The sequence below is a fragment of the Somniosus microcephalus genome, chromosome 9 (assembly GCF_052327205.1).
Source record: "Somniosus microcephalus isolate GS21.2 chromosome 9, FLI_Smic_1.0, whole genome shotgun sequence".
In the NCBI taxonomy this organism is placed as follows: Eukaryota; Metazoa; Chordata; class Chondrichthyes; order Squaliformes; family Somniosidae; genus Somniosus; species Somniosus microcephalus.
The window spans coordinates 161,160,337-161,176,372 of NC_140995.1; the positions used below are offsets into that span (position 1 = coordinate 161,160,337).

The 16,036-nt window shown below is 50.4% G+C and overlaps 1 protein-coding gene across 1 annotated transcript in view; it reads right to left on the reverse strand.

Annotated features, from left to right (window-relative positions):
• The window catches only part of mms22l (MMS22-like, DNA repair protein), a 313,635-nt gene extending 297,842 nt beyond the window's left edge, over window positions 1–15,793 (reverse strand). Inside the window, exons 1-3 of the mRNA XM_085997428.1 lie at window positions 15,699–15,793; window positions 11,218–11,397; window positions 8,793–8,918 (exon numbers count right to left, since the gene is read on the reverse strand). Coding sequence (XP_085853554.1) covers window positions 8,793–8,918; window positions 11,218–11,397; window positions 15,699–15,787 — 395 coding nt within the window. The 5' untranslated portion in view covers window positions 15,788–15,793. The remainder of the gene's footprint in view (window positions 1–8,792; window positions 8,919–11,217; window positions 11,398–15,698) is intronic.
• Window positions 15,794–16,036: the final 243 nt, after the last annotated feature.

Sequence of the window (16,036 nt, forward strand, 5' to 3'; positions counted from 1 at the left end):
TACGATGGTTTGGAGTTTGACCTCCGAGTGAGCGCAGACGCAAGCATCGTCTGCATACTATAATTCGACGACAGAGGATGGGACGACCTTGGATCTGGACTGGGGGGCGACGGAGGTTGAACAGTTTCCCATTTGTTCTGTAAATTAGCTCCACTCCAGTGGGGAGCTTACTGAGGGTGAGATGGAGCATTGCAGCAAGGAAGATTGAGAAGAGCGTTGGTGCGATGACACAGCCTTGCTTGACCCCGGTTCGTACGTGAATTGGGTCTGTGGTGGAACCGTTGGTCAGGATCATGGCTTGCATGTCGTCGTGAAGCAGGCGGAGGGTAGTGACAAACTTTTGAGGGCAGCCGAATTTGAGGAGGACACTCCATAATCCCTCACGGTTGACAGTGTCAAAGGCCTTTGTGAGATCAAAGAAGGCCATGTACAGTGGTTGGTGCTGTTCCCTGCATTTCTCTTGTAATTGACATGCAGTGAAGATCATGTCCATTGTGCCCCTTAGTGGGCGGAATCCACATTGCAACTCTGGGAGGAGCTCTTCGGCCACTGGGAGAAGGCGATTGAGGAGGATTCTTGCGATGACTATCCCTGTGGCAGATAGCAGGGAAACTCCTCTGTAATTACCGCAATCGGACTTGTCACCTTTCTTGAAGATGGTCACAATTACGGCGTCTCTGAGATCCTCTGGCATGCTCTCCTCCTTCCAGATAAGAGAAATGAGTTCATGAATTCGCGCCAGTAGTGCTTCTCCGCCATGCTTTAGTGCCTCGGCGGGGATTCCATCTGCTCCTGAGGCCTTGTTGTTCTTCAGTTGTCGGATGGCCTTTTCAACCTCATGCCGGGCTGGGGTTGTGCTGAGATGGTGGCGGGTAGCATGCTGTGGGATGGAGTTGAGGACACTCGTGTCGAAGACAGAGTCGTGGTTAAGGAGATCTTCAAAGTGCTCCTCCCAGCGGGCACTGACTGCTTCCCCGTCCTTGATGAGTACCTCTCCGTTCTTGGCCCGCAGTGGGGAAGGGCCTTGGGCCGTATCACCCCTGTACTCATTGACCTACACTGGCTCCCAGTCCACCAATGCCTCAATTTAAAAATTCTTATCCTTGTATTCAAATCCCTCCATGACCTCACCCCTCCCTATCTCTGTAATCTCCTCCAGCTCTACAACCCTCCGAGATCTCTGCGCTCCTCCAATTCTGGCCTTTTGCGTATCCCCAATTTGAATCACTCCACCATTGGCGGCCGTGCCTTCAGCTGCCTCGGCCCTAAGCTTTGAAATTCCCTCCCTAAATTTCTCCAACTCTCTACCTCTGTCTCCTCCTTTATGGCGCGCCTTAAAACCTACTTTTGCAACCAAGTTTTTGGTCACCGGTCCTAATATCTCCTTATGTGGCTCGGTGTCAAATTTTGTTTGATAACTCTCCTGTGAAGTGCCGTGGGACATTTTACTACATTAAATGCACTATATAAATGCAAGTTATTGTTGTTGTTCTAGCCCTTCATGCTATGGTTGCCGGTTCTGGTGCCAAGGCAGCGGTGTGGAGAAGGTTTTTCTAAGTCTCTCTCCCAACGTCCGCCATCTTATTTTAACCTCTGCTTACAGATAAGTACTTTACATTTTAACTTTGTATATACTTTAAAAATATGTTTTTACTTTTTTTTTTATTGTTGCCCCTTCCTTGCTTCCTGCACCGATTTTTATCAGTACTACCCATCCTGTTTTTTCCTCAATGATCTGCCATTCCCCTCACCCTGCAGCTTCATTGTTCTGGACTCCCCCTTCCTTTCTATTCCCCCACTTCTTCTAATCGCATGTCTAGCTATATGCCCGGCTTCCTTCTTGACCTCTACAATCATAGATTAATGATTTTACTGATACCAGCTTTTTATTTTGAGATTTCTTAAACTGAATTTAAATTCTCAAACTGCCCAAACCATAGTGGGATTGAATTCATATTCTCTGGATTATTAGTCCTGGCCTCTGAAATATTAGTCCAGTAACATAATCATTACACTGTTTGTGTATATATTACAGTACCATTTAATTGTACGTAAAGATATTAGGGGGGAGAAATTCAGTATCGCCACGTTTGGGGTGTAATACTCGAGTGGGCGCGAAATTTTGCACCCGGCGCAAATTATCGCCACCTACTGCTAAATTGACCTGCTTCGCCCCAGGAGGTGCTTGGAGCGCTAAAACAGGCGCTACATGACTGTCTTAAGGCGCTAAGCCGGAGAAGCAAGGCGCTACCACCGAGGGCGTGCGCAGCGCAGGTGCGGCCAGTTAGCGATTGCACGCAGACACACTGGCGCCGGTCAGCTCTTAAAGGGGAGGTTCGATCTTGGATTGCAGCCACACCCTGCGCATCGGAGCCCTGATTCTCGGCCTGGACAGACCTGCTGCCACATTCTTACGCCTAGGACCATGGAGAGGGCCAGGGAGCGAGCGCAGCGGTTCAGTGAGGGGGCCTTGCAGGTTCTGATTGGCGCGGTGGAGTGCAGACGATCTATCCTGTTCCCGGACAGTGGCAGGAGGCCGCTGCCCAACGACTATCGCAAAGCTTGGAGGGAGGTGGCTCACAGAGTGACCTCCAGCAGCATGGTGCCTAGGGCCCCTGTGCAATGCAGGAAGGTGGCCCAACTCCAGATACACACTGATGGTCCAACCCCAGATAAAGACTGATGGCAAGAAGTTCAACGACCTCACTCGGGTCGTCAGGGCGAGTACCCTTTTCAGAATCCTCTTCATCCCTGCGTGTCCACCTCACTTTATGGCCAAAGGGTCCTGAAAGCCCCAATGCCCAGCCCTCATCCAACACCTATGGGCCTTTCTTGGAACTCACACGCACATTCAGCACTTTACACACTGTAAGGGCTATTCCACCATGGGAGGCAGTGCAGCCAAGATCAGGGCTTCACACTGTAAGGACTATTCCACCATGGGAGGCAGTGCAGCCAAGATTAGGGCTTCACACTGTACTCAGAGCCCATCCCTTCTCTTGCAGGGCAAGCTGGACCATAACAGGAGGCAGCAGCAACGGACCGGGGGAGGCCGGCCTCACCTTCAAGCCCTCATCGATCTGGAGCAGCAAGTCCAGCGGATTATGGCAGGCCAGATGATTGGCCCCGTCGCCACTGGAGATGCCGACCCCGTTCTGGACAGCAATGGTAAGGTGATCACCTTTTTGACCTCTCTCCTTCCACTTGTGCCTTACACCAGCATCCTTTGCCACTATCGAACCAATACAGTGCATTGCCTCCCTCGCTGCCGCCCTGTCCTCACGCTAAAGCCTCTCTTGTACCTCCCTGCTTTCAGATGCTGATTCGCCAGGTGAGGAGGCGGGCCCTCAAGCTGCCACTGTGAGTGACTCTGAAGGCGAGGAGGAAGAGGAAGCCGGACCATCAGTGCCACCCTCAGCCGAGGCAGCCCATGACCATAATGGGGACACGTCTTCTCTGGAGGGGAGCAGGGGGGAATGTTCTGAGGGTGAAGCTCCGGGGCCCAGCAGGCTGCAGCAACACAGGGCGGGGGGGGGGGTGGTGGTAGGGAAGCTCGGTGGCCTTCTCCCCGGAGGGAGAGTCTGGCCTCGAGTCCTGATAAAGTGAGCACAGAAGAGGTGCGGCTCCTCGCTGAAATGAGTGCCCAGGCGGAGCACAGGCAAACTGAGCTCATGGCTGCAGTGGCAAGGATGCCCGAATCCATTGAGTCACTGGCAAGGAGTGTCCAGGACTTCGGCGCAGCACAGGCAAGGTGTCTCCAGGACTTCGGCACAGCACAGGCGGCTTCCATGCAAGTGCTTAGTGGTGTAATGCAGTTAGTGGCTGGTCTCATGCAGACGCAGATTGAGGCTACACGAGCACTGACTGCTGCCACCCTCGCTGGATCGGGCACGAATCGCCGGGGCCCTCGCCGCACCGCAGCAGGCCAGCAGTCTGTGCTTCAGCAGATTGCTCCGCATGCTGCAGTGCTGCCCCGTGGGAGTGCCAGTGTGTCGTCCGACCAGGGAGTTGCTGTCCTCTGTCAGGATGGCAGCATTCCTGCTGCCAACACTGTCACTTCTCCACTGCAGCTGCCACCACGTGTAGGACAGACTGCTGCCGCCCATGCAGAGTTGGAGCAGTCAGCAGCCGGGCCCTCCAGGCCCAGAGCTGGTCCAGGCCGTACCTCAAAGGCATCTGCAGTCTCAGTTTCTGACACTCAGCAGCCTTCCCCCAGCCTTGCTGCAGCCACTGGGGTCCCATTGCGGAGGAGCTGCAGGGTGGGAAGGGGCGAATCTCGCAAGCGAAGCAGGTCACCCTCGAAGGACAAAAAGTAGGAGGTGTGGCAAAATGCTGTTAAATGTTTTATTGAAGTCCGAGGATCGTGGTCATTTTTTGGGTACTGTTTTGTTCATTGTCTCCAGGTTGTGAGAGCCAGTTATGTGTCTGACTGCTTTTTTTGGGGTTTCTCTCTATTACTTTGTCATGCGGGATGGGCACACAATTTGTTAAATAAAGAAGTGTCTTTATTCAGAATGTGCATGTTTGCTCTTTGAACTATTTGTTGCCTTGACCGGCTTAGGGGTTGCGGAACGGTTCCATTCATGTTCTTTCAATGGCAGAAGCCATTCCCTCAGAGGGGGCCTAGAACCGACTTGCAATAAGCCGCTGACGGACGGCCCTTGCACTTTGTGCCTCCCTCCCGTCTTGGTGCTCCTCTGCTGGTGCTCCTCTGCTGGTGGCAGTGGCTGAGTCCTGAGGATTGCCAGGTTATGCAGCATGCAGCACACTACAACAAAATGGGAGACTCGCTCAGGTGAGTACTGAAGGGCTCCCCCGGAATGGTCCAGACAGCGGAACCGTTGCTTGAGCACGCCGACTGTGTGCTCAATGATGTTCCTGGTTGCTTGATGGCTCTCATTGTATCGTTCTTCAGCAGGGGTGCTGGGCGCACGGAGCGGGGTCATCAGCCAGGTGCACAGAGGATAGCCCTTCTCCCCGAGAAGCCAGCCTCCTGGGTGAGCCGGGGCCTCGAAAAGGTCTGCCACAGAAGTCTGGCGCAGGATGAAGGCGTTGTGGCTGCTGCCTGGAAAGCGGGCATTGACAGCGAGTATCAGCTGTCTGTGGTCACACACCAACTGGACGTTCAACGAATGGAACCCCTTCCGGTTGCGGTAATCCTCGGCATTCTCTTGCGGCGCCCGCAAAGCCACATGCGTGCAGTCAATGGCGCCCTGGGCTATGGGGAAGCCCGCTATTCTTGCAAATCCCATTGCGTGTTCTTGCTGCTTGTCCGGGGTCATGAGGAAGGAAATGTACTGATGTCTCCTTTTAAAGAGGGCATTCATGGCTTGACGGATGCAGCAATGCACTGCGAACTGGGAGATATTGGCAATGTCCCCAGTAGCGGATTGGGAGGAGCCGGTGGCATTGAAGTTGAGAGCCACTGTCACCTTCACTGCCACCGACAGAGACGTCCTGCTCCTCAGTTGAGGCTGCAGATCTGGCTGAAGCAGGTGGCAGAGCTCAGTGACCACCTCCCTGCTGAATCGCAGCCTCCGAAAACACTGCTCCTCAGGCATGTTGAGGTATGAGAACTGTTGGCGGAAAACCCTGGGATGGTAAGGACGCCTGTTGGCCCTCCTCCATCTGGTCATGATTGGCACTCTCTCTCGGCGTCTCTGAGCCCTCTCAATGCAATGGAGAAGCCCAACGTTCCCACCCATTGCAGCCCCCATAGTATGTGGCCACTCAAGGTTATGCCAGTGAAAAAGCAAACCAACTACAAAGTTCTGGGCCAAAGCCAAAAGTACCTCAGTGAGCGCTGACTCAATGCAGAAAGCTCTCTCCCTTTGTCTCTCTGCAAATCTCTCTCTCTCTCACAGAAGAAGTGGTCCAAAAATGGCTACCACAAAGAAGCCAGGAAGAGCCCCCTTTAAATAGCGCCCCCCCCACAGCCCCACAGCGACTGGGAACCGTTCCAGTCAACCAGTCGCTGGGAGCGACAGGCGGAAAGGAGGGGGGGCACCACTGAATTTCCGGTTCGGGGCACCCCAAGGGCGTTGCACCATGAAATGACGTCAGGATCTGCGCGCGCAGCTGAGTGGGCGTTGCGGTTTTGCGCCGCCGCTAAATGTCCGCTCAATTTCGTGAGAGGCGCAGGTCTCGCCGCGGCCGGGCACTAGCCGCCTCGTGGCCCACTTATCGCCCTCTTAAGGTGCTAACGGGTGGCGCAAACAACTGAATTTCTCCCCGTAGTTGTTTTAATCTGTAAGCAACTGCTCTCTGTGGTAATAATCTGCCATTCTGCAAAATGTTTGGTCGTATAGCACTAGACTTAGTTAAATCTGATAAGCAGGTACTGGAAAGAGGATAACAGTTTGTCTCTATAGTATAGACCTCCATGACAGCAAAGTATAGAAAAGGTACAGCTCCAATATTGTTGGAGCAAGGTCCACTGTCACACAACTAAAAGGAGAAAACAGGTCTATAAAAACCCTAAATTATACAATCGGCTTACTACTAGTAGCCTCTCATGTTGAAGATTAGAACTTTACCATTTTGTTCCCAATAGAGACATATTTCTGGTCATGATACTAAACCTGATTGAGTTTGTAAAGAAAGCAGATAGTTAAAACAGATATCGAGCTGCTCGTACATTTGTTGGGAAGATCCAACTCAGTAAACATTGTATAGTGCACTTTAACATGTTAATAGCATTGATATAAATGATAAAGTAATTTTACTGCTTTAAAAATGCCAGTAGTCATTTCTCCATCCCGCAGCATGCTACCCGCCACCATCTCAGCACAGCCCCAGCCCGGCATGAGGTTGAAAAGGCCATCCGACAACTGAAGAACAACAAGGCCTCAGGAGCAGATGGAACCCCTGCCGAGGCACTAAAGCATGTCGGAGAAGCACTACTGGCGCGAATTCGTGAACTCATTTCTCTTATCTGGAAGGAGAGCATGCCAGGGGATCTCAGAGACGCCGTAATTGTGACCATCTTCAAGAAAGGTGACAAGTCCGATTGCGGTAATTACAGAGGAGTTTCCCTGCTGTTTGCCACAGGGAAAGTCATCGCAAGAATCCTCCTCAATCGTCTTCTCCCAGTGGCCGAAGAGCTCCTCCCAGAGTCGCAATGCGGATTCCGCCCACTAAGGGGCACAATGGACATGATCTTCACCGTGCGTCAATTACAAGAGAAATGCAGGGAACAACACCAACCGCTGTACATGGCCTTCTTTGATCTCACAAAGGCTTTCAACACTGTCAACCGTGAGGGATTATGGAATGTCCTCCTCAAATTCGGCTGCCCTCAAAAGTTTGTCACCATCCTCCGCCTGCTTCACAACGACATGCAAGTGGTCATCCTGACCAACAGTTCCACCACAAACCCAATTCACGTACAGACCGGGGTCAAGCAAGGCTGTGTCATCGCACCAACTCGCTTCTTGATCTCCCTTGCTGTAATGCTCCATCTCACCCTCAGTAAGCTCCCCGCTGGAGTGGAGCTAATTTACAGAACAAACGGGAAACTGTTCAACCTCCGTCGCCTCCAGTCCAGATCTAAGGTCGTCCCATCCTCTATCGTCGAATTACAGTATGCAGACGACGCTTGCATCTGCGCTCACTCGGAGGTCGAACTCTAAACCATCATCAACACCTTCACTGAAGCATACGAGAGCATGAGCCTTACACTAAACAGCCGTAAGACAAAGGTCCTCTACCAACCTGCCCCCGCCGCACAGTACTGCCCCACCCGATTATCAAAATCCACGACAAGGCCTTGGACACTTTCCATACCTCGGGAGCCTACTGTCTACAAGGGCAGACGTCGATGACGAAGTCCAACACCGCCTTCAGTGTGTCAGTGCAGCCTTCGGTCGCCTGAAGAAGAGAGTGTTTAAAGACCAGGACATCAAACCCAGCACTAAGCTCATGGTCTACAGAGCAGCAGTGATACCCGCCCTGCTGTATGCCTCAGAGATATGGACCATGTACAGCAGGCACCTCAAAGCACTGGAGAGGTACCACCAACGCTGCCTCCGCAAGATCCTGCAAATCCATTGGCAGGACAGGTGCACCAACGTCAGTGTTCTCGCTCAGGCCAACATCCCCAGCATCGAAGCTTTGACCACGCTCAATCAGCTCCGATGGACGGGTCACATCGCCCGCATGCCCGATACGAGACTCCCAAAACAAGCGCTCTACTCAGAGCGCCGACACGGCAAGAGAGCCCCAGGTGGGCAGAGGAAAGGCTTCAAGGACACCCTCAAAGCCTCCTTGAAAAAGTGCAACATCCCCACTGACACCTGGGAATCCCTGGCCCAAAACCGCACAAAGTGGAGGAGAAGCATCCGGGAAGGCGCCGAACACCTCGAGTCTCTTCGCCGGGAGCAAGCGGAAGCCAAGTACAAGCAGCACACGTCAGCCCAAGCACCCCACCCACCCGCCTCTTCAATCACTGTCTGCCCCACCTGTGACAGGGACTGTAGGTCCCGCATTGGACTCATCAGTCACCGGAGAACTCATTTTTAATGTGGAAGCAAGTCATCCTCGGTTCCGAGGGACTGCCTAAGAAGAAGAGTCATTTCTGCAGGCTTACTAGTTTTCATACAACAGAGTCCATGATAGTGCCTGTAATTCACTGGCATTAATTCACGGATACAATGTATCCAATGGCACAACACTACATTCAGAATTATTTCTTGGAAGAATAATTTAGGATAATAAATGTACAATACAGAAACTACAAAATCTTTCAAGCTCACAAAAAGCTTAAACCGCTACTGTAATTCAAGCACTTGTACCTCAGTAAGCCAAACAGAAGTTGAGGAGATTCGACGAGCGCCATTTCAGTCACCCATTGAAAACCAAAAATATCCACTGTGTCAGCTTCGTAGCCAGTGGGGGAAGGATCCAATCTTAGTAGTAGTCTTAAAGATACAAAAGAACAGATGGCATCAACTTAATCATACCTTCCAGCAAACAGCAAGAATATATGTTGGGCATCAAGTCACAACCATGTTTCAAAGCCTCATTCCTGAAGTTCAGCAAACGCAGCTAGTAATTATCAAGCACATTTACAAGAGCATGTCAGTTGTAGATCTGCAGCAAAATCCAAAGACAGCTTGGTAATTACAATGCACGTTTTTGTGCAATGAACAGTTATGACAAATCTTAATGAATCTTAAACAGAAATATGGGGGTAATCATTACCTTGACCTCCTGGGCGGTAACCTGTTGGAGCGAATCGCCCGTCCTTTGTAGAACCTGCCTGTTTTTCATCCCATTGATTTTAATTCGGGCGGGTTCTACAACGGGCGGGTGGTCAGTTTCCCCAGATTACCATCCAGAGAGTCATGGTGAAGATTACCCCAAAAACTAACTGAACAACCTCGTGCCATTATTTAACCTTGTAAAAGTCTTTGCTGTTATGTGATTGAGAAAATGAATCCTATCTGTAATTCAAACACATTACTGTAGCAGCAAGTTAAACATAGAAACTTCGACAACAAATTAATAATTAATTTCGGAACAAAACAGATTAATTGTCAAATTCTGTGCAAGAATTAAATGGTGCCAGTAACAAAGTAAGACTTGTAAATTGATAAGCATATGGTATTACACCTCAATATCTCAGACTGTGCTGACGAAACAAATAGGCAGCATATTCCTTAACATGACAGCTCTCACATAAAGATTGCTATTCTTTAGGTGCTTACTGTGCCAGGTTGGCTCAGAGGCAGCACTCTTGCTTCTGAATTAGAAGCTTGTGGGTTCAAGCCCACTCTAAAACTTGAGCAGATAATGTAGTCTGACACTTCACAGCAGTACTGAGGGAGGGCTGCATTATTAGAAGAGACATTAAACCACGGGCCCCATCTGCCTGTTCAAGCGGACATAAAAGATCCTATAGCACTTTTTCAAAAGCGAGCAGGGAATTTTCCTGTCATTCTGGCCAACATTCACCCCTTAACCAACATCAACAAAAGAAAATGGTCATTTATCTCATTTGCTGTTTCTGGGACCCTGCTGTGTGCAAATTGGTTGCTGCATTTTTGCCTACAAAACAACAGTGACTGCACTTCAAAAATAGTTAATTGGTTGTGATGTGCTTTGGGACATCCTGAAGATGTGAAAAACACTATATAAATACAAGTTCTTTCTTTACTATTATTCCTCAGCATCTTCAAAATTAAAAATATGAGCAGAGTGCAGGTTCGACTTTCATTCTAAAATCTAGATTTACTTCAGCCTACAAATGGGATTACACTTCTTATAAAAGCACGAAGAGTTTTGTTTGAAGTACAGCTCATCTAACACGCCACTAACCAAGTCTGCTGCACTTCACTCTAGATCAGGTGGAATGACTGACACCCTACTTCAAATCATAGGAACAGAAGTTTATCTCCTCAAGCCTGTTCTGCCATTCAATTCGTTCATGGCTGATCTTTACCTCAACTCCATTTACCCGCTTTTGCTCCATTTTCATTGATACCCTTACTTAACAAAAATCTATCGATCTCAGTCTCAATTGACCCAACATCCACAGCCTTTTGGGGAGAGAGTCTCAGATTTCCACTCCCCATTCTGTGAAAAAGTGCTTCCTAATTTCTCTCCTAACTGGCCTAGTTCTAATTTTAAGATTATGCCCCATTGTTCTTGATTTCCTCCACCAAAGGAAATCATTTCTCGGTATCTACCCTAACAATTCCTTTCATAATTTTAAACACTTCAATTAGATCACCACTCAATGTTCTGAACTCAAGGGAATACAAGCCAAGTTTATGCAACCTGTCCTCATAATTTAAATCTTTAATCCCTGATATAGTTCTGGTGAATTTGCACTGTACCTACTCCAAAGCCAATATATCTTTCCTGAGATGCACTGCCCAAAACTGTATTCCAGGTAGGGTCTGACCAAGGCTCTCCAACTGAAGCATAATTTCTTCACTTTTGTATTCCAACCCCCTGAGATAAAGGCCAAAATTCCATTAGCCTTTTGGATTACTTTTTGCACCTGTACACTAGCTTTTAGTGAATACTGGTAAAATGGCAGCTACGGGATCAAAGAAAATCCATTTGACTTGATACTTCAGGAAATATGGGCAAACTCCAATGCAATAAATAAGCTTATTGCAACAGAGATTTAGATCATCCACAACAGAGTCTTTGACTCTTTACCCAACAGAAATGTAACAGCTGCACAATACTAGTTTACATGGTGTGTACCGGTTTAGCGATCCACTTGCTAGATAGCCATCAGCAGAAAAGGATTTTCCCCCATCTCGTTGACCCAGGATGCAGGAGAAACAAGGGGGTCTGCAGCACTCCACATCTGTCTCCATTCTTTCTATCACATATGGAGAGACAGGAGGAGTAAGAGATCCACCAAAGTCATCGTCCATTTTCCTAGAAAACACATTGTAGATGAATACCATTATTAGCTGTTTCAGCCACCAATTAACACACTGCCAGCTATAAAGTAATGGTGTAAAAAACGTACACTAACTCCAGTTAACAGACTCTAAAGAAAGGAAATAATACAAAGGGCACCTATACACAACCTCGACTATTCTCGAACTGATAGGATGTACATATGATGGATTTCTGATATTGTTATGTCCCACGAGCAATGCTTCACACTGCAGGCTTCCAGTGCATACCTTTTGATACTGGAGTTTCAGTGACATAAGCAGCCCAGTACGTCAGCCAGAGTAGCACAACACTGGCAATCCCCCACATGACAAATTCCTGATCTCAGTCAAGCTGTCAAGGAAAGGGACTAAACAGAGGAGAGGTGCATCACTACAGGGAACCAGGAGGAAATAAAAAAATCATGAGGATCAACAGAGATCAATCAAGAGCATTCGAACAGCTAATTACGAGATAGCATTGGCAGACATCTGGAAGCTTACCTTCCCTCTCAGTATTACAAAGATACAAGCAAATCTTTTTTTAAATCTGGTCAGTTGGGTATCTGGCACGCACAGAAACCCATCACCATGCTTAAAGATGTCCAGACCTACTGAGAAATTCACACAGGGAGAGTTTCAAGGATTGACACAGATTCCTCATGAAGACACACTTCACTTATCCATGGACCCCCTATATATTATTTTGTGTGTGGATATATATGTTATGATGATTTGTACTTCTATCTATACCTGTAACTCTATCTCTGCCTGTATATTTTTTTATGACCTGTCTCTTTATCAGCCCCTATATGTCTCACCTCCTGACTCCCCAAAGCCTTTCCACCATCTACAAGGCACAAGTCAGGAGTGTGATGGAATACTCTCCACTTGCCTGGATGAGTGCAGCTCCAACAACACTCAAGAAGCTCGACACCATTCAGGATAAAGCAGCCCGCTTGATTGGCACTCCATCCACCACCTTCAACATTCACTCCCTCCACCACCGGCGCACTGTGGCTGCAGTGTGTACCATCTACAAGATGCACTGCAGCAACTCGCCAAAGCACCTTCAACAGCACCTTCCAAACCCGCGACCTCTACCACTTAGAAGGACAAGGGCAGCAGACACATGGGAACATCACCACCTACAAGTTCCCCTCCAAACCACACACCATCCTGACTTGGACCTGTATCGCCGTTCCTTCACTGTCGCTGGGCCAAAATCCTGGAACTCCCTTCCTAACAGCTTTGTGGGTGTACCTACACCATATGGACTGCAGCGGTTCAAGGCGGCGGCTCACCACCATCTTCTCAAGGGCAATTAGGGATGGGCACTAAATGCAGGCCTAGCCAGCCAGCGACGCCACATCCCATCAATGAATTAAAAAAAAAATGTTTTAATATATATATATGATCCGTCCCTCTATCTCAGCCTCTGTCTATATGACAAGTCCCTCTATCTCAGTCCGTGCATATATATGATCGATCCTTCTAGCTCAACCCCTTATCTATGACAATCCTTCTATCTCAGCCTGTCTATATGACCAGTCTATCTCATCCCCCGTATATATTGCTAGCTGGAGTGCCCGGTGGTGCCGAGGGTTTTTTTGAGGGCATGTTGTTATGAAAAAAGTACAAATAATTTTTATATATATATATATAAATGAGTTTGTCTGTCTGTCTGTCTGTGTGGGAAGGAGAGAGAGAGGGAAAGAGAGAGAGAGAGGGAAAGAGAGAGGGGGAAGGAAAGAGAGAGAAAGGGGGAAGGAGAGAGAGAGAAAGAGGGGGAAGGAGAGAGAGAGAGAGAGGGGGGGGAAGGATAGAGAGAGAGAGGGGGAAGGATAGAGAGAGAGAGGGGGAAGGAGAGAGAGAGAGGAAGGAGAGAGAGAGAGAGAGAGGGAAGGGGAGAGAGAGAGAGAGAGAGAGAGGGAAGGAGAGACAGAGAGAGGGAAGGAGAGGGAGAGAGAGAGGGAAGGAGGGGGAGAGAGAGAGAGGGAAGGAGAGAGAGGGAAGGAGAGAGAGAGAGGGAAGGAGAGAGAGAGGGAAGGAGAGAGAGAGGGAAGGAGAGAGAGCGAGAGAGAAGGAGAGCGAGAGAGGGAAGGAGAGAGAGAGAGAGAGGGAAGGCGAGAGAGGGAAGGAGAGAGGGAAGGAGAGAGAGAGAGAGGGAAGGAGAGAGAGAGAGAGAGAGGGAAGGGGAGAGAGAGAGAGAGAGAGAGAGGGAAGGAGAGAGAGAGAGAGAGAGAGGGAAGGAGAGAGGGAGAGAGAGAGAGAGAGAGGGAAGGAGAGAGAGAGAGAGAGGGAAGGAGAGAGAGGGAAGGAGAGAGAGAGAGAGAGAGAGAGGGAAGGAGAGAGAGAGAGAGAGAGAGAGAGGGAAGGAGAGAGAGAGAGAGAGAGAGGGAAGGAGAGAGGGAAGGAGAGAGAGACAGAGAGGGAGAGGGGTGGGGGAAAGGGGAAAGTGGTGGGGAAAGGGGAAAGTGGTGGGGAAAGGGGGGAAGTTAGAAGTTGAAGGCGCTAGATAAATGCAAGCTGGGTTAACGGCGTTTCTTGGAATCCCTCTGACATCCACTACAATAAAGAGAGATGTTTTGAAAGCATTGGCAGTGCAACCTCTCGCAGAGGTCGAGGCGGATACCGACCTGGATGAGCAGAGCCCGGCCACAGAAGCTCAGGAAGCGAGCACTGGGGCGGCTGCAGAGGAGGAAGCAGCAGCCAAGCGAGAGCAGGGCGGCGGCCAGCGCCATGGTGCGGCAGCCCAAGCGAGCCTGGGCGCCGGTCGGTGGAGCCTCGCAGCAGAGCAGAGGCTCCAGCACCCGGCACCACTCGGGCTCAGAGGTGGGCAGCCGGCGCCGGCACAGCTGCTCGAAATGGCCGTCAAAGTAGGCGAGCCTCCGCGCAAAGGGCAGCGACTGCGGCCCCGAGCAGCAGCTCCTTCCTCGCCGGCCCATCATCGCTGCTCCTACTTCCGCGAGGCCGGGGTGACAGGAGAGAGGGGAGAAAGCGGCGGAGACCCCGTGGGCGGCATAGCGCCTGAGGCCCGGCCCGAGTCACCCGAGCTGAGCTCCCGCTCCCTCCGACCCGAAGAGCTCAGCAGTGACATCCTGCAGAGCGGAGAGGCCCGGGTGACAGGAGAGAGGGGAGAAAGCGGAGAGAAGGAGGAGGTTAGCCTTTACCAAGATGGCGGCGATGGCGGGCCGCTGGTTTGGAATCGGGCCCAGCGGGACGGGCGGTGCCTAGCTCGGGCGTAGCTGGCGAGGAGAGTTCGAGGCCAGAGGCCTGCAGGCAGCTCATCCACCGTGGATGCAAACAACCCGCGAGCGGAGAGGCCGGGGTGACAGGAGGGGAGAAAGCGGAGAGAAGGAGGAGGGTGAGGGTTGGACTGGGGCCCATGGTCGGACAGAGGCAGAGTTGCTCCATCACAAACAACAATGGCCACCGCTTGCTTTTCAGTTTGAAGGATTAGGCCCCACCCACACATGCCATGAAACGCCCCCCGTGATGCAGCGCCCCCCCCAAATAGGATTGGTCAACCAATTTTTGTCTGACCAAAAAGTAAATATGCCTAGGACACCCTCCTAATCATAACCTTTCTTTTGATATAACATATGTGTAGGTACGCCCTATAACTTTTGAGTGATGCCCAGACAGACAGACAGACACCACTTTTTTATATATATAGATTTGTATCTCTGTCTCAGTCCCAGTCTATACGAACAACCCCTGTCTATATGAACAGTCCCTGTCTATATGAACAGCCCCTGTCTATATGAACAGCCCCTGTCTATACAGTCAGCCACCCCCTGTCTGTATGACCAGTCCCTGTCTATATGACCAGTCCCTGTCTATATGACCACCCCCTGTCTGTATGGCCACCCCCTGTAATTTATGTGACCAGCCACTGTCTATCTGACCAGCCCCCTGTCTATATGATTAGTCCCTGTAATTTATGTGACCAGCCAGTCTATATGGCCACCCGCTGTCTATATGGCCACCTCATCTATATGACCAGTCTCTGTCTACATGACCACCCCCTGTAATTTATGTGACCAGCCACTGTCTATCTGACCAGCCCGTCTATATGGCCACCCCCTGTCTATATGACCAGTCCCTGTAATTTATGTGACCACCCCCGTCTATATGACCACCCCCTGTCTATATGGCCATCCCGTCTATATGACCACCCCCTGTCTATATGGCCACCCCGTCTATATGACCAGTCCCTGTCTATATGGCCACCCCCTGTAATTTATGTGACCAGCCACTGTCTATATGGCCACCCCCTGTCTATATGATCTGTACCTGTGTCTGTCTCTGTGTTCTTCTTTCTTCCGGCTTCTGCTTGTTTCTTTTCCTGTTTCCCGCGTTCCAGTGACGCTGGGAACCCGCATGCGCACTACAATCGCTGGCCGCCCGCCTCTCTCCCTTCCTCCGATCACGATTGGCCAGTGATTTTGGACAGCGGGCGCCAGCGGCCCTGTGATTGGCCAGTAAGTTTGGCCAGCGGGCGCCAGCGGTCCTGTGATTGGCCAGTGAGTTTGGTCAGCGGGCGCCAGCGGTCCTGTGATTGGCCAGTGAGTTTGGTCAACGGGCGTCAACCGTCCTGTGATTGGTCGAATTTTTGTGAATCGTCAGACGGT